At 44.8% G+C, this 26,171-nt stretch overlaps 1 protein-coding gene across 14 annotated transcripts in view; it reads left to right on the top strand.

Moving 5' to 3' along the window:
- Nucleotides 1–833: 833 nt before the first annotated feature.
- Nucleotides 834–26,171, top strand: part of caska (calcium/calmodulin-dependent serine protein kinase a) — a 102,593-nt gene continuing 77,255 nt past the window's right edge. For all 14 annotated transcript variants that reach the window (XM_068702354.1, XM_068702329.1, XM_068702362.1 and 11 more), the window contains exon 1: nucleotides 834–1,633. In XM_068702354.1, coding sequence (XP_068558455.1) covers nucleotides 1,575–1,633 — 59 coding nt within the window. In that variant the 5' untranslated portion in view covers nucleotides 834–1,574. The remainder of the gene's footprint in view (nucleotides 1,634–26,171) is intronic.

Here is a 26,171-nt window from a genome sequence, read left to right as displayed (position 1 = left end):
TTAGCTACATCTAGAAACATATGAGGCTCCATCCATTTCATTTTCATAAAACATTTGAGAGTCAGCTCAACAGAAAGGAGAGGTGTGGTGCTGTTTCCTGTACCGTATGAAGACATACGATCAAAGACTGTCTGTTTAAGTAGTAGATTGATGAGTTTCGGGGCTTGTCAGACACCAAAATGCTTCAGCATTTCTAAAATTCTATCTTGGCCAGCAATTCAGTATCGGTTAATCTGGCTAATTGTTTTCTTGATTCATTGTTTGTTAAAATAGCAAAACAAAGCTGAGATTGGCAGAGCCCAGGGTGACTTCTTCAAATGCCAGGAACAAAATATATGGAGGAAATCATGAAATCCTGGAATTGTTGCTTGAAAAATGACTCAACTGATTTATCAAAAAAAGTTGCAGATTCATTTTCTGTTGATCAACTAATTGGAAAATTGGCCGATTGTTTCACCCCTGTGTTTATGTAATAGGCTACCATTGACCATACAACTGTCTGAATCATATCAGTGTTCATAACTTCTCAACTTGGGTAGTTGTTTAGATTTATGCACATGCTTCATTCATACTCCTCCTCGCTTCCGGGTGGGAACTCCACTTCGCGTCTATCCATTGAAAAAGTCCGACGGAAACTGCGGTTTTAGAAAAGCCTTTATGGCGCCGCTCCTCCGCCATACTGGCTCAAAGCCTCTGGACCTCTGAGGAGCATCCTGGGTAACAGCCCGGCGCCAAAATGGAGGACGGCTGAACAGTTGCACAACCTTCGTGTGGGAGGAGCTTGGTTTTCTGGAAGCTCCGTAGAGCGTCCAAGCACACACGGGGAGGAAAAAAACAAAACACACACACACACACACACACACACACTAACGGCTGGAAAGTGTTGCCGAGCCGAGGAGAAAGAGACGGAGAGTGGAGCTTCTCAATTGTACGGTGAACACTTGAACCCGCCCGTCGGTTTCACGCGACTAGAAGGACTGCGCGCGTCTGTGTTGCGCGCGTATCCCCGAAAAGTGTAACCCGTGGCTGTTCGAGAAGTGGAGATCACTGTGACGTTAACCCACCTGGACCCAGAGCTGTAACCCGAGCCTTGATGCGCACCGCCAACCAGGGGTCTGTCCGGGGCATTTCCTCCTCTGTGTGAGTGCAACATTTATCAACACCGTAGTCTTTACCGGGAGCCGACACGCCAGCGGAGTAATGCTTGTTTGAACAACCACGTATGGTTTGCGTTTTGAGACGGGAGTACGTTACCGGGAAGCCGTGGGAAAGGCGGGGCCGAACCGGCGGACTCCCAAACCGGATTATTGAGCTCCCCCTGTGCCGAATCACCCACAGCGACGCAGCATATTTTTTGGGGGGGCGGGGGGTCGACGAAGGAGGCAACAACTGGAATTTAGAAACCTTTCTTGGGAACTCTTTACCGACTGCACGAGCGGTGTTTTTGTCATTTATCTCTGCCAAAACGGTCAGCTGCTCGTGGCCTCTCCGTTCCCCTCTTTTTTTTTTAAGAGCACCGTCAGGTTTGGGACGCATATTTTGGGGATAATTTTTTCCCCAGCCGGGGTCGGACTATGGCGGACGACGACATCCTCTTTGAAGATGTGTACGAGCTCTGCGAGGTCATTGGCAAGTAAGTGTTGCATCGCTGTTTTTATTCCACAGTTTTATTCCTTTATGGTGAACGTTGGTCACCGGGGCATTCCAATTAGCTCCTCCTAACACCCACGAGGGTATGGACACGCGCGCAAGACGCACGCACACACACACTCAAACGCACATGCACGCTTCAAAAAATAAATAAAAGCGTGGTGATATTTGTGTAGGAATTAACGGTGTCCCCGTGGTCATCATAATTGATGGTGACCTTAATGGCACACTATATTATTTGAATACACGGGTATTACTGCTGTTTTTTATGGTGGCCGTGGATGTGATAACAGTTGTTGCATTCCCAGTTTTATTGCTTTTATTCCAACATGAAGATAAAGATCCTGTTTCGCTGTGGCAGCGTTTATCATCCTCCTGCTGCGGTTGCCCGGACATTACACAGTACACTTGGCGTGATACCGTGTGCTTTGACCCCCGGTGGCGGTTGGCAACTTGCTGCAGAGATGAAAGGGCAGGGCACCAGACCACCGTGAGTCATGCACGCAGCACATCTGGTCACATCTGGTCATGGTTAGTGACTGAAGGTCTCACCCAGGCTACTTCTAGTAATGTTCACTGCTCGGGTGAGAGGATGTTGAGACTGTTTCTGCAGAGAGGAGTCCCTGAGCATTTCGTCTAGGTTGGGTTTATCCCCTGAGGAATAAGAATCTAAGTTACCCCCGCACTGAAGTAACTAATGCAAATATCTATCTAGCAAATACACATTTCATTCTATATGAATAGTATAGAATACTATTCGAAAGACTATAGTCTTTTCAAATACTATAAACTTCCTTCAGAGTAGTAGTTTCAGAATGTGACAGGTGATTTATACTGTTGCTACAATTACCTTCCTGTTGTAATCCCGCTTTAGAAATAAGGGAGGCAACAAACCTCGGCGTATCATTAACTTTTATCCTTATAATTATAATCTATTGCAGCCAAGATGTTTCCATACAGCTCCGGTGACCCAGCCTCTTCGGTCATTACTCAGGAGCTTTGTTATGCCCTAATGGCTGCAGCACCTGCACCACACCTGGGACTTTCCAACTTGATATCACATAAAAAGGAACCGGAGAAAGTAACAAGAGAGGCGGGTAAACCGCCGCTTTGTTTTGGAGGAGAAGAAGATCTGTTTGAGGGGAAACTGTCTCTGTTTTGACAGACGCATGAAGCAGTGACTGTGTCGTCCAAACTGCTGGTCTTGAATGAAGCACTTCATTGGGCGTTACAAACAGAAGCTCCATGTGAATCAGGAGCTTGGCAGGCTTGACGGACAGAGCCGGTCCGTCATAGCGGGCTGACTGGTTCTGGGGGTGTCACGGAGGTGGTTGACTGTTTTGACAGGGTGATAAGACCTACACCGCACTGCACATGTTTAGGCAAGTTTGAAAACGCTGTGTGCTCTTTTTCTTTCTTTTTTTCTATTGTCCCACACAGTCACAAGCTGTTTGACTCTCGCTCACTCAAACGCACACAAGCGTGGTCCCAAAGAGCCCCTCCTGCACCATCGGCCCCGCGCCTTCATGTTTAATGTAATCCTATAATGATCACCATTTTAAATATGTGTTCAGGTTCTTGTGGGGCAGAAGGAGCACTCTGAAGCCAAATGCGTTTGAGTCATTCTGCCACACACAACAGCACACTTGCTCTTCAGTTTTCTGAATCACAGTGTTACTCATCGAACAGACCGTCTGTGATTTACAGTTCGCGGAAGAAGAGAGCAGCCTTTTATCAGCCGACCTGCTGCTCTCCATGTGGAGAGCTGCTGCAGCCGCGGCTTCTTTTTAAGACTGCACCGAAGTACCAATTGTGGGTTTTTGATCCCGAAAGAGACCGGATTAACTGCAAGGGAAATCCAATGACAACACCGCAGTCAGGAAAGACATTACTTTAAAAGCCCAACGCCCTGGATCGTGCATTGGAGCAAGTGTGTGTGTGTGTGTGTGTGTGTGTGTGTGTGTGTGTGTGTGTGTTCTGCAGGCTTAGACCCATGTAGTTGCAAATATATACATATATATATATATATATATATATATATATATATATATATATATATATATATATATATATATATATATATATATATATAAAATAAATAAATAAATAAAAATGTCATCCTGAACTGTGCTTGGAAAGCAGTGTTGTGATCCCTGTCCCCTGGATTAAGGCCCCTTGGAGAACAGGAGCCGCCCCGTAGTCGTGTCCATATATTTATGCACATGCATCAGTCGACTACAGCATGAAGACTTAGCCCCCATGAGCATGTTGTGTACATCCGTCTGGCTGTCAGATTGATCCTGCCCGTTGTGCAGCTGTGTCCCGAGGCGCAAAAACAAGAGGACGGGGTGAGGGTGGGAGGAACAAAGGAGACAAGAACGAGGAGAGCAAGTCATGGATCGAGGATGAGAGAGGTTGGATGTGGGACGAGTGAGGGAGCAGGAGAGGTCAGTAGAAGGAAGCAGTCCATTAGTTTGACTCACACATTAAGAGACATCCTGTGCCCCCGGGCCATGCTCTTTTCTGGTTCATCCACGAAAAAATAAATAAATAAAAAGTTGTGCCTGTGTTTCTCACAGTAGGGGACGTAACACAGCGCTGTGCATAAAGAAATGGACAGCTAGAAAGATGTTGTTTTCCTTTTGTTTTTCCTTGCAGCTCTAAACTGCACTGCAGCTAATACTTGTGGACAACAGCAAATGCTAATTTCAGTGCATCGGACCAAAACGGCACAGCGTCCCAGGTTTGGTGAAAGCTATGACGTCATGTTTGCAACATCAGAATGCAGTCTACACAAAGACATGCACAAAGTATTCCAGTTTTTGACCTTATCCCGAAAAAGACAATATTCCTACTAAGCCGTGAACACAGCTGATGTAAAATGAATATTCCACCAATATTCCCGTTTACATGCAGCCGTGAATGCACAGCCTTCGCGCTTTCATTCCTTCAACCACCTTCTTGAAAAGGTCGGCGTTTCGGTATTTGTGTACATATCAGAAAATCTGTTCCAAGTCTTTCATGAAGTTTAAACGTAAACCTCTGTTTCTCCTTCCAACCAGAAACGTGGGCTTCTCTACTGGCCATGCATCTCTGCAATCGTAACTCCAAACTGTGTGTGCTGTTTACATGACACGTATCAAATGTGGATTATTGCAAATAACAGTGGAATATTAGTGTGCATGTAAAGGTTGCTACAGTCACAGGCCATTGAGGGTTTATGCAGCGAAGCGTAGAGTCTCTCAGCTCCTCTCTTAATGGAGCCAAAACCGTGAGTTAGTATTAGCTGAACGGATCAATGGCCTACCTGTCCCGAATATTTGGAATCACTGTGAATTTAATAGTGGAGATTGTACTGGAACATATCGCCGTGGAGGTGATCTGCTCCACTCTGAACAAAATGAATTACCCTCCATTTGCATAGCTCGCGGCCTAGGAGGACACTCGAGGGTGCTGTACAAGGCCCGGATGTCATTATAACTCTCGGTCCAAGGAGGTGTGTGTGTGTGTGTGTGTGTGTGTGTGTGTGTGTGTGTGTGTGTGTGTGTGTGTGTGTGTGTGTGTGTCTGTGTGTCTGTGTGTGTGTGTGTGTGTGTGTGTGTGTGTGTGTGTGTGTGTGTGGGGTCCAGTGTGTCCCTTACCAAGAGGTGACAGGGAATATAAGCCCGAAGGCCCATCTCGTGTGTGTCCCATTCCCCTCCTGCAGTGAACCGACATCACCCTGTAATCCACGGGGGATGAAATACCTGCTAGTTCACCGCTGTCTCTTTCAGCTTGCTTGTGGGAGAAATTATGGTAATAATGAGGAAGGTTTTGTAGGTGTGTGTGTGTGTGGTGTGCCTCCCTCATCCCTCAGGAGGAGTAGAGTGTTTTTCTTGTGCCAAGGTGCCGCCCTTCAGTTTAGTTAATTATGTATTTTAAAGGCTCTGCTAAGGTTTCGTGTATTTATGTGCGTGCGTAGGCGTTTGCGCCCCGTTCGTTCTCGGTAAAACGTGTGAAACGCCGACCTACATCGGGACGGGCGGCCCCACTACAGGAGCCACGTCTCTGGCAGAGTTGGCCGCGGGGCTCAGGTTGTTAATGGCTAACGCTGAGCGCGAGTGGTGGCCGGCCGCTCTCTGAGATATTCTACAAATAAGCCACCCAGCAGACCCAAGGGCTGTGGGTCAGTAGGTTAAACACGGCTCTGTTTACATTGTCAGACTTAAGTGTGTGACTTAAAGGCAGTCTGCCCGGCACACAACTTAATGGCAGCTGTGTTCACTGCAGAGGCTCTTCTCCTCGAAAAAATATATTACACTTGGGGTCAATTTGAATATCGGCATGTGCCAAGTGGTGGCATTTCCTGCAGTGAGTTGTCATCTTTTCATGTGTGCTTGGCAGGATGTTCCTTCTCTTTAGCTCCGTCCTAATAAATTAATTCCCTCTGAAGTTACCGAAACAATATACCAAATAAGAAAAATGCAAGTTTTTAGAAGTCCTAATGCAACAACAACGTGGCTGTGACTGAATTGGGTCCGGGGCCCTCGAGGGAATATGTGCATGGAGTCGTCCCCGGGGCCCTTCGCCTGCACCGTGTGTATAATTATGTGCAGGCAACTTGTATTATGTGAGCTTCGCCTCTCTGTTGGGGTTTGGAGGCGAAAAATTTGCTGAAAGGCTGGTTCCTGCACGCACAATTACACATAGATGATATAGCAGAGAGATCTTGCACCCAGCCACTAAAATATTAATCCATCCTCATCAAGCCGGAGAAAACACCCCCAGCAGACCCCAGCAGCTCTCCGTGAGCAGCGGAGAGTAGAGGAGCTACATCTGGCTTCTTGTTGAGCCCCTCAGAAGAACCAGCTCTGTTTGTAGTCAACAGAACCTTTTTTGAACCTGGAATGACTGTTTCCAGTCCCGATACCGATACCTGGTCTTTGGGTCGCTACAGAGAACCGGACCGTGCATTTGTCAAACAATTAACCTTACTGATATGGTATTATGCAAAGGTTTTTCCATATTGTCAACCCCTTATATTGCAGCTATCTGATTATGCAACATGCTTGATATCGTGTGTTTTAGTGGTCGACCGAGACAAATGGTTTTGTGTCCTCCGCTGAAAAAAATGTGTATCTGGCCTGAAGCTGTGCAACTATCTGCAGCCTCTCCACCAAACACACAATCCTTAAGATATTTATAGAGACTGCCAGTCACTGGTTCATTTTAAACCAAGTATGGATGTGTTTCTTTCACCTCCTCGGGCTGTTGTGTGTGTGTGTGTGTGTGTGTGTGTGTGTGTGTGCGTGTGCGTGTGTGTGTGTGTGTGTGTGCGCTTGGCAGAATTGCAGGAAGGAGCAGCGTAATCAGAGCCGTTATCCAGGGATCTCTTCTAGCTTTCTTCATTTCCACTTCATGTTGGCATGGAAGGGAAGAAAAAGCATATGCAGCACCTGACCTTTTTACTAATAGAGAAATCAGTCATGTTCTCCAGATGATGCGGAGGAAGAGGCCCGTCTGATAAAAGCCTGTCTCATTGTTGTCACATTGACTAAGCGGGCTCAGTATTTCAGTTATCTCTAGAACAGCAGCCTCTTCAAGGACGCTGACCCACAGAGCCTCGTCACCGGGCTTTTGCCTCGGACACAGCTGGAATTTAGCGTAGTTTAAGTTTCTTCTTCTGGGCTATTGGAGATATTCTTCATCAGGAAACTGAATGTACTGTCTACAGTTACTTAATTTGCTCTGGCTGCAAAAGCTTGAGGGATCTCGGATCGTTTCCGCCGGAGAGAGAATGACACTCTCTGAGTTTATGATCTCAGAGGCTCTCAGTATCTTTTATTTATTGTGTTGTTATGTGGTTTACTGTCAGAGGCAAGACTATGAAAAGGTAAACCACTGAGTAATGTCATTTCAAAACTAGAGAAAAAAACAAAACATTTTCGGCATTGTTGTTAATACATTTTCTGATGATCGATAACTAATTTGGACGGTAAAAACTACAAGGGGAACAGGAGGCAGTTAAGCCTCTTAAAGCAACACCATCGTAGTCAGGAGAGGACACGAGGTGTTTGTACCTGCCCTGAGCACTAAAGCACCCAGATGGTTTATTTACCAGTTTCTGGTTTATATGTGTGAGCGCATGTGTTCTGAGTGAGGATCTGACTGTGTGATCACAGCAGGTTTCTGTTAGCCGACAAGGTGATATAGTACCTGTTTTATTGATACATTATTTATGTTATTCCCCACCTGACTCTCTGTGTGTGTGTGTGTGTGTGTGTGTGTGTGTGTGTGTGTGTGTGTGTGTGTGTGTGTGAGAGAGAGAGAGAGGAGTCTTATCTGTCGGTTAATAAAACACAGAAACACATTTAGAAAGATGATGAAGATCTCTGTGAAGTCATACACTCAACACAGCAGCAGCACAAATGTTTATATGCTCGTTGCTTTTGGCTTCTATGAATAAATATGATGTCTTTTTCTTTTTCTTTTTTTTTTTTTTTTTTTAAAGCTCCTGTTGGTCTTTGGTTTGTCTGGATTAAGTTGCCAAAAGTCGCCGGTGCATGCAGTGACATTTTGCTGCTATTTTTGACTCCTTTCTCTTGTTTCCAGTTTATTTTCTTTGTCCTGCTGTCGTTCAATTTGGGGCCTTTTTTTCAATCTAAACCAATTTCCACGCTGCATGCCAAAGCACACAGTGTCACCTGGGTTACAGATGGGGCCTTGGAACAAAACAAAACAACACCCAGCATGCAACACACGGGGAAAAGACATTTCCCTTTCAAGCCTTTAGAAAATAACGGGTTTATAGCAACATAATTCTAGAGGACATTACTGTCAACCCACGCAGAGCCCCAGAAGTTACTTATTACACAGAATGAAAGGTGAATGTGCTTGTATTGGAGAAAGGATTGGGCTCGATGTTGGCTCCCGATGACAGTCCGACCTGTTTGTTCAGTGGCAGGAAGAGAAGAAGATATGAAGGGAAATGTTAGAGCGTGTAAAGTAAGAACCCTCCTGTGCTCAAGATGGTTTGCAGATGTCGAGAGGCTTTTGCCGTGATTTCACCGGTTTTCACTGCGCTACACCTTCATCGCAGTACGTTTGTGTGTATTGTGTGAAAGCTCCTCCTGTTTCAGCTTGTAGCTTAAGACCCGACGCATAATTCAGGTCAAGTTACAGTTCATTCAAAGTGTGTTATCACACTAAGGTGGTGAAGATAAAACACTCGCTGGAGGAGCTCATAGGTCAGACGCTGAAGAGGTCTGTTTTGAGTGTTTGCTTTGGTAATGCTCACTGTGTGTGTGTGTGTGTGTGTGTGTGTGTGTGTGTGTGTGTGTGTGTGTGTGTGTGTGTGTGTGTGTGTGTGTGTGTGTGTGTGTGTGTGTGTGTGTGTGTGTGTGTGTGTGTGTGTGTGATCTAATGAGATCAGAGTACGTTGAAGTCGTCCCTGGCGTGAACATTTAGGGAGATGAGGCTTATTGTTGCTCTGAGCAGAGGAGGGATGTCTGGCATGACTTCACCTCAGCCTGTAGGGAGAGAGTCTGTAGGGAGAGCGTGTTGGACCTCTACCGATCACATAAGTGCTTCTGTGTTCTACAAATGTTGCTGGAGCTTCACCTCTTCATTGAGATGTGCTTAGTTATAGTAGTTATGGTTAGTTTTATAGCAAACCTATTCTTATAAAGCTTCAGGCATTTAGTGGATTAGTAAATTAGGCCATAAATTACTACAGTGAGTCAAGTCTGGAAGAAATGAATGTGTCAAAGTTTCAGCGTTTCTGGCATTGTTGGCGGTGGACAGCAGTGTTGATGACTCAAAATAACAACATGGAGGAGCTGAATATGACGTTAATGTTTTCTACTTTAGAAGTATGAGAGAGTTCTTCGTGCATTTAGCAGAAAAAGAGGAATGCGGCCATTTTTAAAATCGGATGGATAACGATTCATAAAATGACATCTATAGTTGAATTAGTGCTTATGATATTACAGTCAACATTAAGGTATAACAGTGGAACACTGAGCAGAGAAGAAGAATTCCATCTAGTAGGAATTAGTTATTGTTATGCAGATGGAGTTCTATAATGTAAACAGAAGATTCAAGTCTGTTTTATTTAAATAGCCCAATATCACAAATCACAGATCAGCCTCGGGGCTTTACAAGTGTCTCACAGTGACGGGCCCATTGTTAGTGACAGCAGCCATGAAGGCATGTGCACCGCTGTAATAGATGATATTTTTATCACTCTATTCAGCTCCGTTTCTATAGCCGGTTCTATAGAGCTTCGTCTCAGCACTCGCACTTCTTCTTCTCGCCATTATCCATGTTGGTGAGAGATCAACCCATTCTGCTTCTACATGCTTTCTGTCTCGTGCACACGCTCACTGAAAAATAATGTAATTGACCTCCATCTAATGAGCGACACATGCACATTTACAAAACCAGTGTGACAAGACAGCTGGAGACGCAACACACACTCTGTTGTGTGGCGGAGTGCCGCATGTGTGGTCGTGCTGGTTCTTCTTTGCTTGAATTAGGTTATTTTCATTGTTTTATTTATATATATATATATATATATATACATATATATATATATATATATATATATATATATATATATATATATATATATATATATATATATATATACATATATATATATATTATAGTTTTTAAGGGATGAGAGAACCAGGACAGATGCAATGTGTTGCATTTGAATGTACAACTGTACTTTAAAGTTGTATGACAATACACTTGAACTTGCTCCTATGTATTTTTCGCAACTGCAGGATTCACAGATCGACACAAAAAACACACTTTTTTAGGATCTTTAATCACTTTACTCTTAAGTAGAATCATTATGTCTGTCAACACTCAAATGAATATGTAAAGCCGATAGACTTGAGTGCTATAATATCACGAGACTTCTCCGTGGAGTCGTGTTAGCCTCCGGTTTGTGTAGTCTATTAGTCTGCCAGCTAGTTATTTACTAACCTATAAACACTTCCAGGCTCTAACAAGGTACTACCAGCCCATTAAAAGTTATTGCCCGTTAATTGGAGGGCAACGCGCTCTCCTTACCTTGCTTTGTTACTTCTATCCAGGGATGTGGGTGTGATCCAGGACTTTGCTGACTTAAAGATTTTGACGTAAAAATGTTGCTTTATCACACCGCTATGATCTGAGCGGCTATCCTCCAACCGTTCCTCAGCCGACCTCAAACACATACAGTGTTAAGTTCTGATTCCGACCCGAACACACACACACACACACACACACACACACACACACACACACACACACACACACACACACACACACACACACACACACACACACACACACACACACACGGCTCCATGCTCATGTTCTATACTCCCTGGCTGTTTGTGTGCATTCACATGAGTCTGATGTATTGTGATGTTGGCCCCTGGTGACAACTAGAATAGATGTATTTCATTCAGTCTCTCATTATTGTTCTTGTGTTTAACATGCTTTTTTATTCCTGTAATGGTTCTAATGGGCTCCTAAAGACAGGAAGTCTCATGTAGCAGTGATAATCACAGCCTGCCTCCTAAACTATGCTTCATATTGATTAGAAGAGCGCCTGTGAGACACACACACACACACACACACACACACACACACACACACACACACACACACACACACACACACACACGCATTCAACCATCAGATTGTGAGTCTTTGTAGCCCACCGATTGTCTGTCCTTTTATGTCCTTGAGCTTGATTTGTGATTATTTCATGGCGCTGCACAGATATATAACGGGTCAAATACACTTACAAAACCGGCACACATATATTTTGACAGACTTGGACATCAAGCCGCACCTATTACATTATTTATGTCAAAGTCTGTGGCTGTGCTGTGGCTTGCAACTGGGTTTAAATCATTGATCGTGGCTGCAGAGGAGATGCAGCATGCGGTGCAGAGAGCTGGGTCTGTGTGGGTGCATGCATCCAATGTCTCACCTTTTTTGTAATCAGTCATTGTAATGATGCAGACCTTTTTAAGGGTGTGTGTGTGTGTGTGTGTTGGGGAAGATGTTCCGCCGTCTGCTTCTCCACCCACAGAAGATGGGAACATGAACCGATCGGAAAACATACAAAACAAGAGAAATGAATGGATGCGGAAGAGACGCGGCGTAGAGACCAGGGTTAGGAAGCAGTGAGTTCTTGGAGGAGCATCGATGTGGAGGCCCCTCAGCGGGCCGCTGCCACATTTAGCCGGGTATTACGGCGGTGTTGACATATTGTCTTGACAGATGGGTGACACATGCTCCGTGTCCCAGCCCCATTGTAAGCGCAACTGTGGGCTTCGGTGTCGGAGGCGCGAAGCGAGTCTCGCCGTGGTGAGCCGGGTGGAAAACCACACGTCTTACTTGAAGCTGCCACAATCTCACAGTACAATGCACATTTACCACTTCAGTTCTCTTTATCTCCTCCACCCCCCTCCATCTCCGTACTCTCCCTCCACTCCCGCTTGAAATGTCAGTCTTAACTGACGCTCTGTCTCTCTATCCATCTCCAAGTCGTTGTGGTTCAACTTCCTACGATATCATCTCACCAACAAACCATGTGGTGTTTCTGTGTGTGTGCTGACACACACACACACACACACACACACACACACACACACACACACACACACACACACACACACACACCGCACAATGAGGGCTCTCTGACGCGTTCGTGTCACTCCTACTCCTGGCCTTGTACAATGCCTCCGCTCACATTTGTTCTCTTTTATTCCATCTGTCAGAAGCTTAAATGAAGCTGGCATTACTCAGCTTCTTCACAATTGACAAAGGAAATGTTTGTTCTGGTAGAGGAGTTATATGAAGTCTCTGCAGCAGCAGCAGCAGGACAGAGAATGACTGGAAGATCAGTGCCACTGTCAATTTTTAGCCTTCTCTGCCCTGCCATCTGCAGCACTACGGGGCGCCGACAGCCTTCCACGGCATATGTTCTGATTTCGGTTGCATGTGTGGCGAGAAAAATCTGCTCTAAAATATCCCATGTCTACACCTGTCAACTAAGGACATGCAGCAGCAGCATGACTCTGTGTCCAAAACACCCAGCTGTCACGCACACCTCACCTTCTGTGCAGCCTGTGGAGAGCTAGTGGTGTTAAAACACAGCTTTTTGGTTCATACCGTCTGATACGGATGTTTATCCTTACACAGCCAATAGTCTGCTGTGATGGGAGAGATTCTGCGACTGGCTGGCTGTATTTACACACACGCACTTCCAAATATTTACCCTCTTCTTTTCCAATCTGTGGATTCACCTCCTAGATGTTTGCTGCTGGGGCTGGATGAGCGGGAGTGATGAGAGGATGAGTTGCGATCAGGTGCACTCATTGATGGGGGGGGGGGGGGGGGCTTGTAAGGCTTTCGAATCACCTGCCAGAGTGTGTGGGAATACACCCTGTAAGAGGAGTCTGAGCCGCCGTCTTTATCGTCTGGTTTTTGAAGTATGCTGAGAATGAAATGGTAAAGTACACGGTGCAGTCGTGTATCTTGGCTCTTATGTCTTTGTCGTTTCTTAGATCGTAGCATTTTCAGCCAAACGTTGAAGATGTAATCCATAAAAGTACATCTACAAAGATGTAATGGCCTGAGCCTGCAGGGTCGTCCCCATAGACATGTATAAGAAGTAGACGTAGTCGCCGTAGTTTGCGGGCAGTATTGTGGCCGTCAGCATCTTGTTTTTTTGCAACCAGAAGTGACCCGAGACACTCAGAGTAAGACTGAGAGCCTGCATGTCAGCAAAATGCACGTCTTTAAATAATCGCGTGATTCAGATCATCTCATATCAAGGGGACAGAGCCATTAAATATAATTCTTTCAGCTGAATATGAGCTATTTATAATCAGTGCAAAGAAAGAAGAGTTGCACACCTGTGTGGTAATCTGCTTCCCTTTGTTGCTCGCTCACAGCATGTGCGACAAACAAAAAGCGCTGTGTTTTTCAAATCTACAGGCAGCGATTGTTGGAGACTGAAAATACGCCTGTGATGGAGAATCTCTTAGAAGTGATTGAGGGCAGCGTATGTTTTACTCACAGTAATACTCTGAGAGAGAGAGAGAGAGGTGTCAGTGTTATTGAGGACGGTGCTGAAGTTTGGGTTGAGGTTTAGTGAGGATAAGGAGTCAAATGATAACTGTGTATAAAGACGCACGCACGCACGCACGCACGCACGCACGCACGCACACACACACATGCAGACACACGATACACAATATTAGCACCGCTCAGCAGTTTTCTCAGGCTGTGTTCACCTCTGCTAAAGCGCCTGACCAAGACAGGTTCCCGGCTCATTGTACAGTACCACACACACACACGCACGCACGCACGCACGCACGCGCGCACGCACGCACGCACGCGCGCACGCACGCACGCACGCGCGCACGCACGCACGCGCGCGCGCGCGCGCGCGCGTGCGCGCGCGCGCTCACACAACCTCCATATGGTTGTCCCACTGCATGTTGGATTGTTATGTAAAGCTATCTGGTAGAGTCCTTACTGGGGTCAGGAAAACATACAGCGGCTGTGAGACAAGTTATTTAAACACAAGTTACAACTCCTCTGTTTGGTAAACAAACAACACGCATTCCCGAGCCCACTTTCTCACACACACACACACACACACACACACACACACACACACACACACACACACACACACACACACACACACACACACACACACGCACTCACTCACACAACCTCCATATGGTTGCCCAGACAGCATCATAGTATTTTGCTCCGCTCTCAGTGATGCCTTGCTGCCGTGTGTGTGTGTGTGTGTGTGTGTGTGTGTGTGTGTGTGTGTGTGTGTGTGTGTGTGTGTGTGTGTGTGTGTGTGTGTGTGTGTGTGTGTGGTCTGATATCCTGGGCTTAAGCTTGTCCCCAGCCATGCCCACTGTGCGACAGTGTTTACACACGATGAGCCAACATAAGTAATTGTATCTAAATAGCATTGGACTACATTCTCATGTCTGGATAAATGTGTTGACGCCTCTGGCTCTAGAACTTATGGGAAGGCCCACGCTCTCGTGTAGACCGTGGCCTTCAAGGGTCTCTGTAATTATGCACGTTTTTCTTTTCTTTCTTTTTTTAAATGCTGTTCAGAAACGCGTTGTTGCAGCCTCACATTTACACATGCACGCAGTCACACTGCAGGACATTACTTAACGCAAATTAAACCTGCAGGGGAGCACAATCATCCGTAGAATCCACGCCGTCTGTCTCTGTGACTACATTATGATAAATAGCATATCCAATGATGTAATGATGATGCAGACGCTGAAATGAGAGTGAAAGTCTTCCACCGCGGTCGATGGAATGGAGAAGATAATGGAGTTGTCTAGGCAGACGGAGATAAAATTGGGTTCATCTTTAACTGCCGAGGTAACCCAGTGGATAGATAAACGACGTCCCACATGTCTAAAAATCATTTTCAGAACCATAACAAAACGTCTAGAAGCTGTATTGGAAAGAATAAAATGTATAAATCAGCTTTTTTTGGTGTCGGTGGGTGTATTTTGACGGAGTGGAAGCCTTCGTTTCATCCTGTAGGTTTCACGCCGGCACCTGAAAGCCTCTGAACACCCACACAGGTGTTTCCAGTCTGCTTCACTGTGATTGGCCCGTGGCAGCAGAGCTGACCCCCATCTGTCACCATCTCCCTCACACCAACACCGTGGAGATGACTCTACACCTGCACGTGTGACCTCGGTCAGCCAGTGGAACATTGTGTTAGCGCTGTCTCAGTATGATGGTTTGATTCCCACTGGAGTCACATACTGATGTATATGGTGTTCTCTCTCTGCTTTTCACACTACTGAAGTACCATCAAATAATGCATTTCATCATGATGAACACGTGTTAATGACTACAACTGACACGCGTCATTGTGTTCTAAAGGCCTAATTGTTCTTGTTAACACTTAAAAGCGTGTTTGGCATTTTTCCAGATGCCAAAACATAGCATTTTTTGTAAAACCACGGTTATGTGCTGTAACGGACCGTAGTTGATCCGGTGAAAGGATCGACATGAATGCTTTCTAGTTGCTCATCCCTGATAATGTTATTGTGAATATCAGGAGGAGAGCCGGCAGCATCGGCGCTAACGGCTAACGGCTAACGGCTAGCGGCTAACGGCTAACGGCTAACGGCTAACGTACAGAGATTCCACACAGTTTATGATTGGGTCACACTATAATCAGTAAAAATTTGTATTATTGTATTGTTATCCTGATGTGTTCCAATGTAATCTTTTAAAATGTAATATTTGCCAAGAAACTAGACTTAATACAGTTGTTTGAAGATGTTTACACAGCAATATGAAATAGAATTTTTGATCAACTTCTTTGATCGGTGTAAACCAGCAGCTATAACAAACGAAACAACAAAAACTATCTGTATCGATCGACATGGTTCATTAAGGAACAGCAACCGGCATCTGCGGCAAAAAAAACAAACCATGAATGAGGCATCTCTAAAAGTAAGATTTGCTCATTTTTTTTCTGCTGATCTGACCAGTGACGAAAAAACAAACTGTGAGTTTTGTGATCTTGTGACATGCTTAGTTATGGGTGTAAAATGTCCGGCTTATTGTGGACTCAAAGGCCCAAACACAGAGGAACTTGTTTGCAGCTTGACGTGAGACGGAGTGAACAGAGCCGGGGCTGATTAGTTTACTACATTCCTCGCAGAAGACCGAAAGAGGAATTAACATTCCTCTTGAACTCTTCATATGGCTGCTCAGCTCTGTGTGTGTGTGTGTGTGTGTGTGTGTGTGTGTGTGTGTGTGTGTGTGTGTGTGTGTGTGTGTGTGTGTGTGTGTGTGTGTGTGTGTGTGTGTGTGTGTGCGCGCGCGCAGTGCGGTGCTGCCATCCATCCATCCAGATGAGCGCCCATGTGCCTCTGACTAAGTGTTGACACCACAGGATGTCAGCTACTCTCTCTCCATCAGCAGCTACAGAGAAGACTGTGTGTGTGTGCTGCGTGTAATCATGAGTGTCTAAGTTGGTGTCACCCCGTTCATGCAAGGCGTATGTGATCTCTTAGTTTATAACGGTGTGTGTGTGACCCCCTTGGTGTGTATGTGGGCTAATCTTAGCTTTAGCGCTGGCTTTAGCCAACGATGAGGATTAAGAGACAAGCACATGACGAGCGCCGCTGGACGGAGCTCGATATCGACGACGAGCTAGAGAAGGAGTCGGAGATGACGCTTCAAAAAGTAGTGGAAACTTAATTAGGGCAGAAAATACTACTTGAAGAAAAACCTTTGCACTCATCTCTACCGCAGGTCAGGCTTCCCTGTAGATGCTGACTGTGTCATTGGTCATTTTAAGATGTTTTCTAGCTTGTAAGAGATCAGAATTAAACTGAAATGTGACTATGAAATAATGAATAAAACGTCTAATACAAATCGCATGAAACCATCCTAGAAACAGGTTTTCTTTTGTTCTTATTGTTGTTACTGCTGCCGTTTTTTTTTTTGGCAAGTGAAAATATTTTTTTGCTTTTATCTCAGTGTTAAATGCACATTTTCAATTTGCGCACAAACAAAAAAGTAAAAACCGAATTTTTGAATGACCTCATCACGCTGTGCCCTCTTCTTCTGTGGTGGTTTGATGGCACCCTCTGAAGAGTTGGCTCCATCAACCAACTCCTTCACATAATAGCAGTTGATGGAAATGCACATTACCTCTCATTTGCCGTTGCAAATGTTGTTCTTTATATTATTAAAATCTGTGCTTCATTTGGATAGAAACGAGGCTAATGACGCTTTCCTGGTTGAAGAGTGGTTAAATGAACTGAAATACACTTTGGTAAATGTATAAAAAAATAGGGCTAAATGTAACAATATCACACAATAATAACAATAAAATCTGATATGAACATTATCCCTTTACAACTGGTCTGTGATCGTCACAAACTGGTTTAGGCTAGTTGCCGTAGGTGGCATCGTGTCATTTTCTCAGCACCGGTTCTTCTGTCATTAAACCCAGATCACTTAGTGAGCCCACGACAGCACTATTTATGAGTAATAGCAGAGTGGAAACAAAGGTGCTGTCCACATAAATAAGTAGTAACTGAGAGTAGGAGGGCCTCATGTCAGCGTGCGGCCGTGCGTCCACACTCACACTGCAAACAGGAGACAAAGACACTGATCATCATTCCTTTCAAACGAGAGACGAGCGGCGACATTCAGGAGACTAAATAAATAAATAAAGACAGATGGCAGGTTCACACTCACAGCCAACAACAAGTGGAGCTTTTGCCAGAATTACAAAATGCTAAATTGACAGTTCAAGGTAGAAAGATGGTGTTGAAACAGGAATGGAACCAAACCGATGATGTCTCCTCACGCACCGTCAACGTAAGATACGAAAATCAATCAATGTTTATTTGTACGTCATCGTTATACATGTTAGTGCACTTCAAAGTGCTTTAGAGGCGCTGATAAAACAGGACAAATACAGCACTGAAAGGAATAAACACAAAAATCAATAAAATATCAATATATTTTGAATAGAGCTGAAATATTAGATTAATCGATAAGTCGAGCGACAGAAAATGAATTGATTTTGCAAACTGCTTACATATCAGTGGTTTCTGCTTCTCAGAAGTGCATTTTGATGGTGTTCTTAGTTCTCCATCAGTTAATTGAACAGATTGGGGTTTTTTCTTTTACTATTTTCTGACATTTTATACACAAAGCAGTTGATAATTAGGACATGAGAATAGTTTCAGCCTTGGTATTACTCTCAGCTTGACAGAACTGATTCTTTAAGTGTCCGTCAGTGGGCCTGGCTGTAGGACGCCTCTATGAGCGCCGATGATTCAGACTCCTACAACGTCAGACATGTTCCTCGAGCAGACGGAGTGGCACAGTGGGAGTCACCACTGAGAAACTAAACTTCATCTTGTGGTTTCATCCTCTCTACGCGCCGAGTGCTGAACATGTTATCTTGTCATTACCGCCTCGTCCTTTGACTCCTGTCCGAACTCGAATGAAGAGAAGTAGGCTCTGTGTCGTACTGCAGCTTCCAGACAGATGCAGACAGATGCAGACAGATGCAGACATGAGAAAGGCAGCGGACGAGGTAAAGGTCAGAGCTTTTTCCTTTAGCTGGAAGGTCCCGCTGAGCTGGTCGGAGGCGTTGAGTGTTTCTAGTGCAGGCTGACTGGTCGGTGCGTACGGCGGTGCACTCAGGATCAGAGCCGGCCTTTACAAGCACACCGGAACACATTGTGGGCCGGAGAGAAAGGCTTTGCTCCGAGCTTTCTGCTGAGTATCGAGTTCCTCTCTGACACACACTGCTTCTCCCAGGCTCCCAGACAATTGACTGTGTAGCACAGATTTAGTGTATGCTGTGTGGAGGGCTGTTCGGGGGGCTCGGGCCCTCGGAGAAGCATCGCTGGCATGTAAATCGATGCGGACTCGCACAAGAAATCAGATACAGCTCTCCGCTGTGTGGCTTCGCCTTTTGACTGTGGAGAGGAGATCAGTACAGCCGGACGCGAACACGTCGAGGTTAGGCCGCGTGTCAGGATGCCGGTTCACCACCGAGCTCTAAGAATAGCACGACGAGCGAGCAAAGAAAAACGACAAGTGCACGAGGAGGGAGGTGGTGTTTTACAGCCGGCACGGCGAAACCGTAAACGCGGCTTGTCGGTAATGTCTTTGAGTGTGCATACAGACGAGATGCTAGCAGCTGACCCTCGCAGCAGGCTGAGAGGAGAGGTGGGAGGCTTGCATTTGCAGATATAAAAGCACGTTTACCCTTTGTGCCATTTTTTTTCCCGCCCCCATCACCTCAAGGTTAACTTGTGTTTTCTGTAGGACACACTTCTTTGTATTTTACTTTCATCCCTCTCTCTTTCTCTCTCTCTCTCTGTCTGTCGCTGTTTATTTCCACTTTGCTTCTCCTCGTTGGTTCTGTGTTCGGCCCGCGGGCCGCTTAACTTCTTCTCTTTGGTACAGAATGGCAGCTCAGTTCTTTTGAAGTCTCTCTGAGAACTTGGCAGAAAGCGGCCGACTGGCTTCTCGCTCTCTGGCACGGCCGTTCAGTCCTGGAGAACTTGTAGAGCTGGCAGAAAGCTGGGAAAAGGCTGATGCTGCTCCGAGTGTAATGATGATCGGGATGACTCCAGTTGAAACTGAGAATGTAGCCAGCGCTCTCATTTTCATGATATACTGAAGCCATTATTTAGGCTATGGTCTAGCTTAGTGTTCACAAGTATTTCCATCCACAAACTGCTGTTACTGTGAGAGCTTGATTGCAGCATTTTTGTGGCTCAGAGTTCAGTGAAAGTCCTCTTGGAGGTATGTGGGACTCGGACAAGGATGTGGTCTAATGCGACTCCATCAGACGTGCAACGTCCAACCGTTCTGCCAGATGTTTTTGTGGTTTGTTGGTTGCACATACCGAAGTCTCTGTATGCATCACTTATTATAAGGCAGTTTGAGCTTATCACGGGTAAGGTTCCGCTGTGTGTCTAAAAACTGCAGCACAGAAATGCCCAAGATGTTTGAGGTCATTTAGAAGCGGTGTTACTGTGAAATGCTGCTCAGTAGTACTGGAGGGGGGGGGGGGGGCACAGCATAAATTGAAAAGTTTCAGGTTCGCTCTCGGGCTCAGAAGGTTTTAAATAACAAAAACGCAATTTAAACGATTAGGAAATAGAAGTTAAACCGGTCATAGTTGTCTGTTTTATATTGTTGTGAAAACATTTCCTTCAAACAACTTTATTTAGTCAAGTTTCTTACTCAAAACTATATTTTACAAGATAACGTTATAATGTACGTTCGCTCAACACTCATTTCTACTGAATAGAGCATGAATGCATCATAATCTAACCGTGTGAATGCTACGCTGTTAGCTGTTAGCTTCGTGATGCCAGCATCACGAGCTCCCCTGCTGATTTCAACACTGATTTGTTGTCCACTATGAAGCGCTGTCACGGATCGGCGACTAGAAAGCATCGATGTTTTCACTGAGTATCGTCAGTAAGACTTTATTTCACACTGATGGTTAAACGGAGGAAGATCACAGATCAACTACGGTCTGTTACACTGTTTAGTGGTACACCTGGTCACAATTATTTAGTGATTATATACTTGTAGACACAGTATCGGCTAATATCAGTATTTGATATCTGCCTTAATGCATCCAGCACTAGGTTGGCTTTTGTATTCCCTGTGCTGAGAGCGGCAGCTGATGTTCATGACTGATTAATCTGTTGACCTTTTTCAGTGAGTTGAATTGATTCAATGAGACGCTCAGATTGAACGTCACAAAGAATCTCAAACGGCTCTTCATGAGTGAGCAGAGCGGAGTGACTCTTTACATCAGGATCAACAGTCAGAGCATCTAAACGTGTTTAATCTGCAGTGAGAAACGGCTTCAAGAGAAAACAGCAATCCATCACATCGCGACGCTGTTTTAGGTCAATAAATAACTCGAAAGGTTAACAAATTGTCCTCCATTAATATTACTGAACTAATCAGTCAATCGTTAGAGCGAAACCTGAATTTCATCAACATCATCTGTGACCTTTTTAATAATATCAGCCGGCCGCTTATACTGAACCCTTCGAAGTATAGAGTTGGACAGATTTCTCAAGTGTAATGAGTTTATTGATTTTTTTTTTTTTAGAAATTGTATTTTTATGTTCATGGCCCCGATTGTCAAAATAAATTGGATTTGATGAATTGTGTTTGAGAAGCCAACACAAAGTCCAAAGTGGTCCTTACACACATCAGTGTGTTGGGAATGGACACGCCTTGTGTTGATATGAACATTAAGAGACTGCAGTCTTCAGAGTTTTCTATAGTTAAAGGAGCAAAAACATTTTTCAAATACAACCCTGATAAAATGCAACGTCTCTTTTGAACATTGCTGCGATATCTTAGCGCTCATTGTGAACACTGTGTTTCCAGACAAGCATCAATGTGATTTTTTTTTTTTTTTTTCTGCTGCACATTCGTGACGGCAGCTGAACAGCGGCGACGCGGTCATGTGACCGGTTAAGGGTCAGACAATGCAATGAAGACATTGTCTGTGAGAATGCTTCAGTGTGCCCGTCGGTTAAGAGCTGTGTGTGTGTGTGTGTGTGTGTGTGTGTGTGTGTGTGTGTGTGTGTGTGTGTGTGTGTGTGTGTGTGTGTGTGTGTGTGTGTGTGCGTGTGTGCGTGCGTGTGTTCGGTGTACGCATAGCCTTTCATGCCCCCAAGGCCACTCTCTGTAGGCTGCAGGCGTCTTACAAAGGCCTCGCATTAGAAGAAGAAAAAAAACAACTAATGGAAAGGAACAAAAAAATGTGGAGCAACACGGGGATGGAAGAAAAGGTTGCTGGGAGAGTTAAACTGTGAAAGAGGGATTAACAGAACACGGGATTAAGAAACGTTCGAGAGAACACTTCACAGAGCGCGTATGTGCAGAGCGGGATAAACATGCGACCTCCTGACTGCGTCTTCTCTCCTCTTCCTCACTCGCATGCATCGAGAGAAATCACATCAATGTGACACTGTAATGTGACATCTGTTAGCAATGCTGCTCTCTCTCTCTCTCTGCAACACTTACACACAGCACAGAATGATTATCTCCATTCCCTCCAGTGTTTGTATTAATGTGTCTGTTTGTAAGACCGACACGTGTTCTCTCCTCTTCACTTTTCACTACGTCTGCTCACAGTGAGCATTCGTTAACACTCATCCGTGTGTCTCTGGGCCTGTCACAATGCCTTTGTTGAACGATATATTGTCCCAGAAAGAACTGCAATAAACAATATTGTTATTCAAGACCATTTTGTATATTATGAGGATAATTTAATAGCATAATAATTCAAGTACACCCTTCCTATTAGCAATAACCTTTTCAATTCTTAAAGGAAGTTCAGATATTGGAATTAAAATCAAAAAAAATATTCTAACTAAAAAAATAAAACCTAGTAAGCACAACGTGTAATAACAAGGTGAGCAAATATCAGAGATCATGTCCAGATATCGTACAATAAGCCGATAACGTGATTATAATCTTTCCTTAGTCTCAGAGAAGTTAAAAAATGATACTGCAAGGGTTTAGAGGCAGACTAATATTTCTTCTAAATGTAAGGGAGCTAAATGTCGTGACAGAGATGTGTGTGCATGTCTAACCAGCCGTGTGTGTGTGTGTGTGTGTGTGTGTGTGTGTGTGTGTGTGTGTGTGTGTGTGTGTGTGTGTGTGTGTGTGTGTGTGTGTGTGTGTGTGTGTGTGTGTGTGTGTGTTCAGGGCCTACTTTTGGGGCCATTCATGCTCATTCTGTCCTTTAGTGTCTTCGTGTTTTTGTCTTTTGGGGCAGAGCAGAGAGTTAGAAGTTCAGGACAACGGCTATCGCTGAGAACACTGATTACTGACCAGTGAAAGGATCCCCGTGGCCCGATGAATCACACACACACACACACACACACACACACACACACACACACACAGAAATCTCTGGCAGCCCAGCGGAAGTTCAGAAGCGGTGTTACGTAAGGAGGCTTACAACTGAAGTGTGTGTGAAATTTGAGGAGACAGGGAGGAAATCTCCTGCCTCCCTTTTTCACCGACTCCTCTGAGCCTTTTAGGCTCGACGGACCACATGTGCTCATTTACACGTCTCTATAATCACATAAACACACACACACACACACACACACACACACACACACACACACACACACACACACACACACACACACACACACGCGTGTAGGTGGGTTTGCGTGTGTGCGTGCATGGATGCTCAGCAGGCTTGTTAACTTTTATAGACTGCAGCCTGAGAGAAGAGGAAATGGCCGAGCCAATATGCTGACCACTGTGCAGATTCACTTCACAGAGGACACACACACACACACACACACACACACACACACACACACACACACACACACTCTACCCCTGTCTGTCTCGATCCAGGACGTGATTAATTGCTCTGAGAAACGGCATCAGACTCTTCATCAGTGAAAGGACAAATTCCTGCTTGTTTTGTTGGTAAGAATCCAGCAGCTCCTCTGTTTGCGCTCACCTGGCCCCTTTCATTATTTAAATGCACTGCAGTGTTGATCAAAAATTCAATTGATTTCATCGATCCGTCCGTGCTGAAGCTCTGCGGCGTGAGCTGTGTTTCAGGGCGGATACCGGGGATCCGGCTTCAGAGAGTTTCCACTCCTTATTTCCTGACGATGTCGATGGTTTGTGGTGGGCTGAGTGCACCAGAGGCTCATGGGCCGTGGGTGGATTCCCAGTAGAGAAGCTTCATTCAGGCTTTCGGGAGGTCTGGCTTGGAGCAGCAGCCCTTTTTTTTTTTTTTTTTTTTTTAAAGGCATATTTGTGTTCTGAATATGAGGCTGTGGTGCTGACCGCTGTCTTGTGGCTGTTTTGAATATAGACCGGACTAACACAGGACACAGTGTTCAGCTCTGTCCTAAATGTGAACCCAGAACATGGGCCTCTCCTGCCGTACTAATGACCTCACAGCTCGTGGAGAGCAGAGGCCGCTGCTGCCGTTGGATCTCTTTCTCTGCTACTATCATTGTGATTTGAACTGCGATGACAGCTTCATAGCCCTCTTGAGCTGTTTATTATTGGCATAATTTATTCTTTCCCTCCCCCTTTTCGCTTTTGATGCAAAACTAGTCTGCACTGGGAATCGAGCCCGAGAGCTCCCAAATTAGACCAAATGAAAAAGGCAGGGCAGATAATCATGCCTTCTGTTTATGATTTCACAGCGCTTTAATAATGAGAGAATCCTACAGTGCATCAGCACAGATGATTACAGAAATTAATGGGATCATTTTAATTCTTTGCTCTTAAACGTGATATGTGTAACAGTTTTAAGTTCTGTCTGATTATTCTGATTAGTCTTAATTAGTGTGATTACTGTAAACAAAGGAGAACAGAGTGAACACAGCAGCTTTTGTCTCATGTGCGGTTATTAACATTAGGAACACGTTTCCTCACCTTCCTGTAATTAAGACGCTTCTTCTTCAACTAATGGTTTTCCATTTTGCTCGACTGAAGAGAGTAAATATGTCAGAAGTGGTATTGTCCCTGCCACAGCATGCCACATGGAAAAACGGCTCATCTGTTTCGTACAAACTTGCACTTAGAACAAGATTCTTCTAAAAATGGTATTCTAATCCAAGCCTCCAGGATCAGCGCCGGGCTGTAATTCAGCTTCTGGCAGGATTGTGTGATGCACACCGGCCCAAATAGCATTTGTTCCCATCCACCTTAATTAGAACAGAACTTCTGTAAAAGCACATTTTCTTTTCAGAAATCACTGTTGACCGTAGGATGTCATTTTTTGATGCAAGTATGTAATTGTTTGAGCTATTTGTCAGAAAAGCAAAACACTTTGTTTTCGAGGATTTACTTCTTTTCATTTATTGATCAAAAGCTCCAAACGTTCTGTGGTAATAGACTGAACTCCATCAGGTTTGATTTCACAGACCAATTGATTCATTCATAAAATAATTGGCAGGTTAGTCAATAATGAAAATAATCACTACAGTATTTACAGTCCTGATTGTAAATTAAATAACTTTTTGGACGGTGAGTTGGACAAAGCAGACAATCTGAGGACTCGATTCTGGGACATTTTACTGAGCAATTATTTGATTCATTGAGAAATAATCAACATCGACCACTAATGAAAATCATCATTAGCTGCAACCCTAAATCACACATAAATCTGCTGTCGGCTACTCATCAGAGCCAGCTGACCTGTGACCCGTCACCCTCTTCACCGTAGTAGAAGGCGCCACTCGTTTCTCGCGGGCTGGTTGTCAGACCTGTGCGTCTCTCTCTGTGATGGATTTAAATCCCTCTTCAGAGTCACTCGGTGCTGCGCTGTCCTGTAAATACTCGTGTCGGTGTCTTCTCTCCGAGCTGTAATCCATCACAGGGCCAGAGGCCAAGGCACCCGAACTCCACGGTGGTGTCTTTTCTTGATTCTGGCTATATGTGTGTGTGTGTGTGTGTGTGTGTGTGTGTGTGTGGGGGGGGGGGGTCTCAATGGTACAATCACTGCAGGCCGATGTACCATCAACATGTTGTCTCCCGACCCTTAAACGCTTTCTTAATGGGCCCCTCTGATCCAGCGATGGCGCCGCAGCTTATCAATGATTTAACATGTGAGATGATGTCATAGACCTAATGGTCCATCCGCCCCATTAATGTTGCAGCAGACACACACACACACACACACACACACACACACACACACACACACACACACACACACACACACACACACAGTAGTCCATCATGACATCAGGCAGCAGTTGGGACTTTTTATTATCATGTTAATTGGAATTGTTTTATCTCATGCAAAAATAAAATTTCTTTAATTCCATTCAAAACGATCTGCAACAAACATCTCAATGAATAAGCAGCACTAAGTTTTCGATACGAGAAGCTCAGCTTGGCTCCGTTTGTGGATGTTTTTTTTTTTTTTTCTGTCTAGCATTAAT

This window comes from Cebidichthys violaceus, unplaced genomic scaffold, assembly GCF_023349555.1.
Source record: "Cebidichthys violaceus isolate CVI_PGR_0920_01 unplaced genomic scaffold, fCebVio1.0.p SCAF_11, whole genome shotgun sequence".
NCBI lineage: Eukaryota > Metazoa > Chordata > Actinopteri > Perciformes > Stichaeidae > Cebidichthys > Cebidichthys violaceus.
The sequence above is the reverse complement of the archived record's forward strand: the minus strand, read 5'-3'. Positions and strand labels throughout refer to the sequence as shown.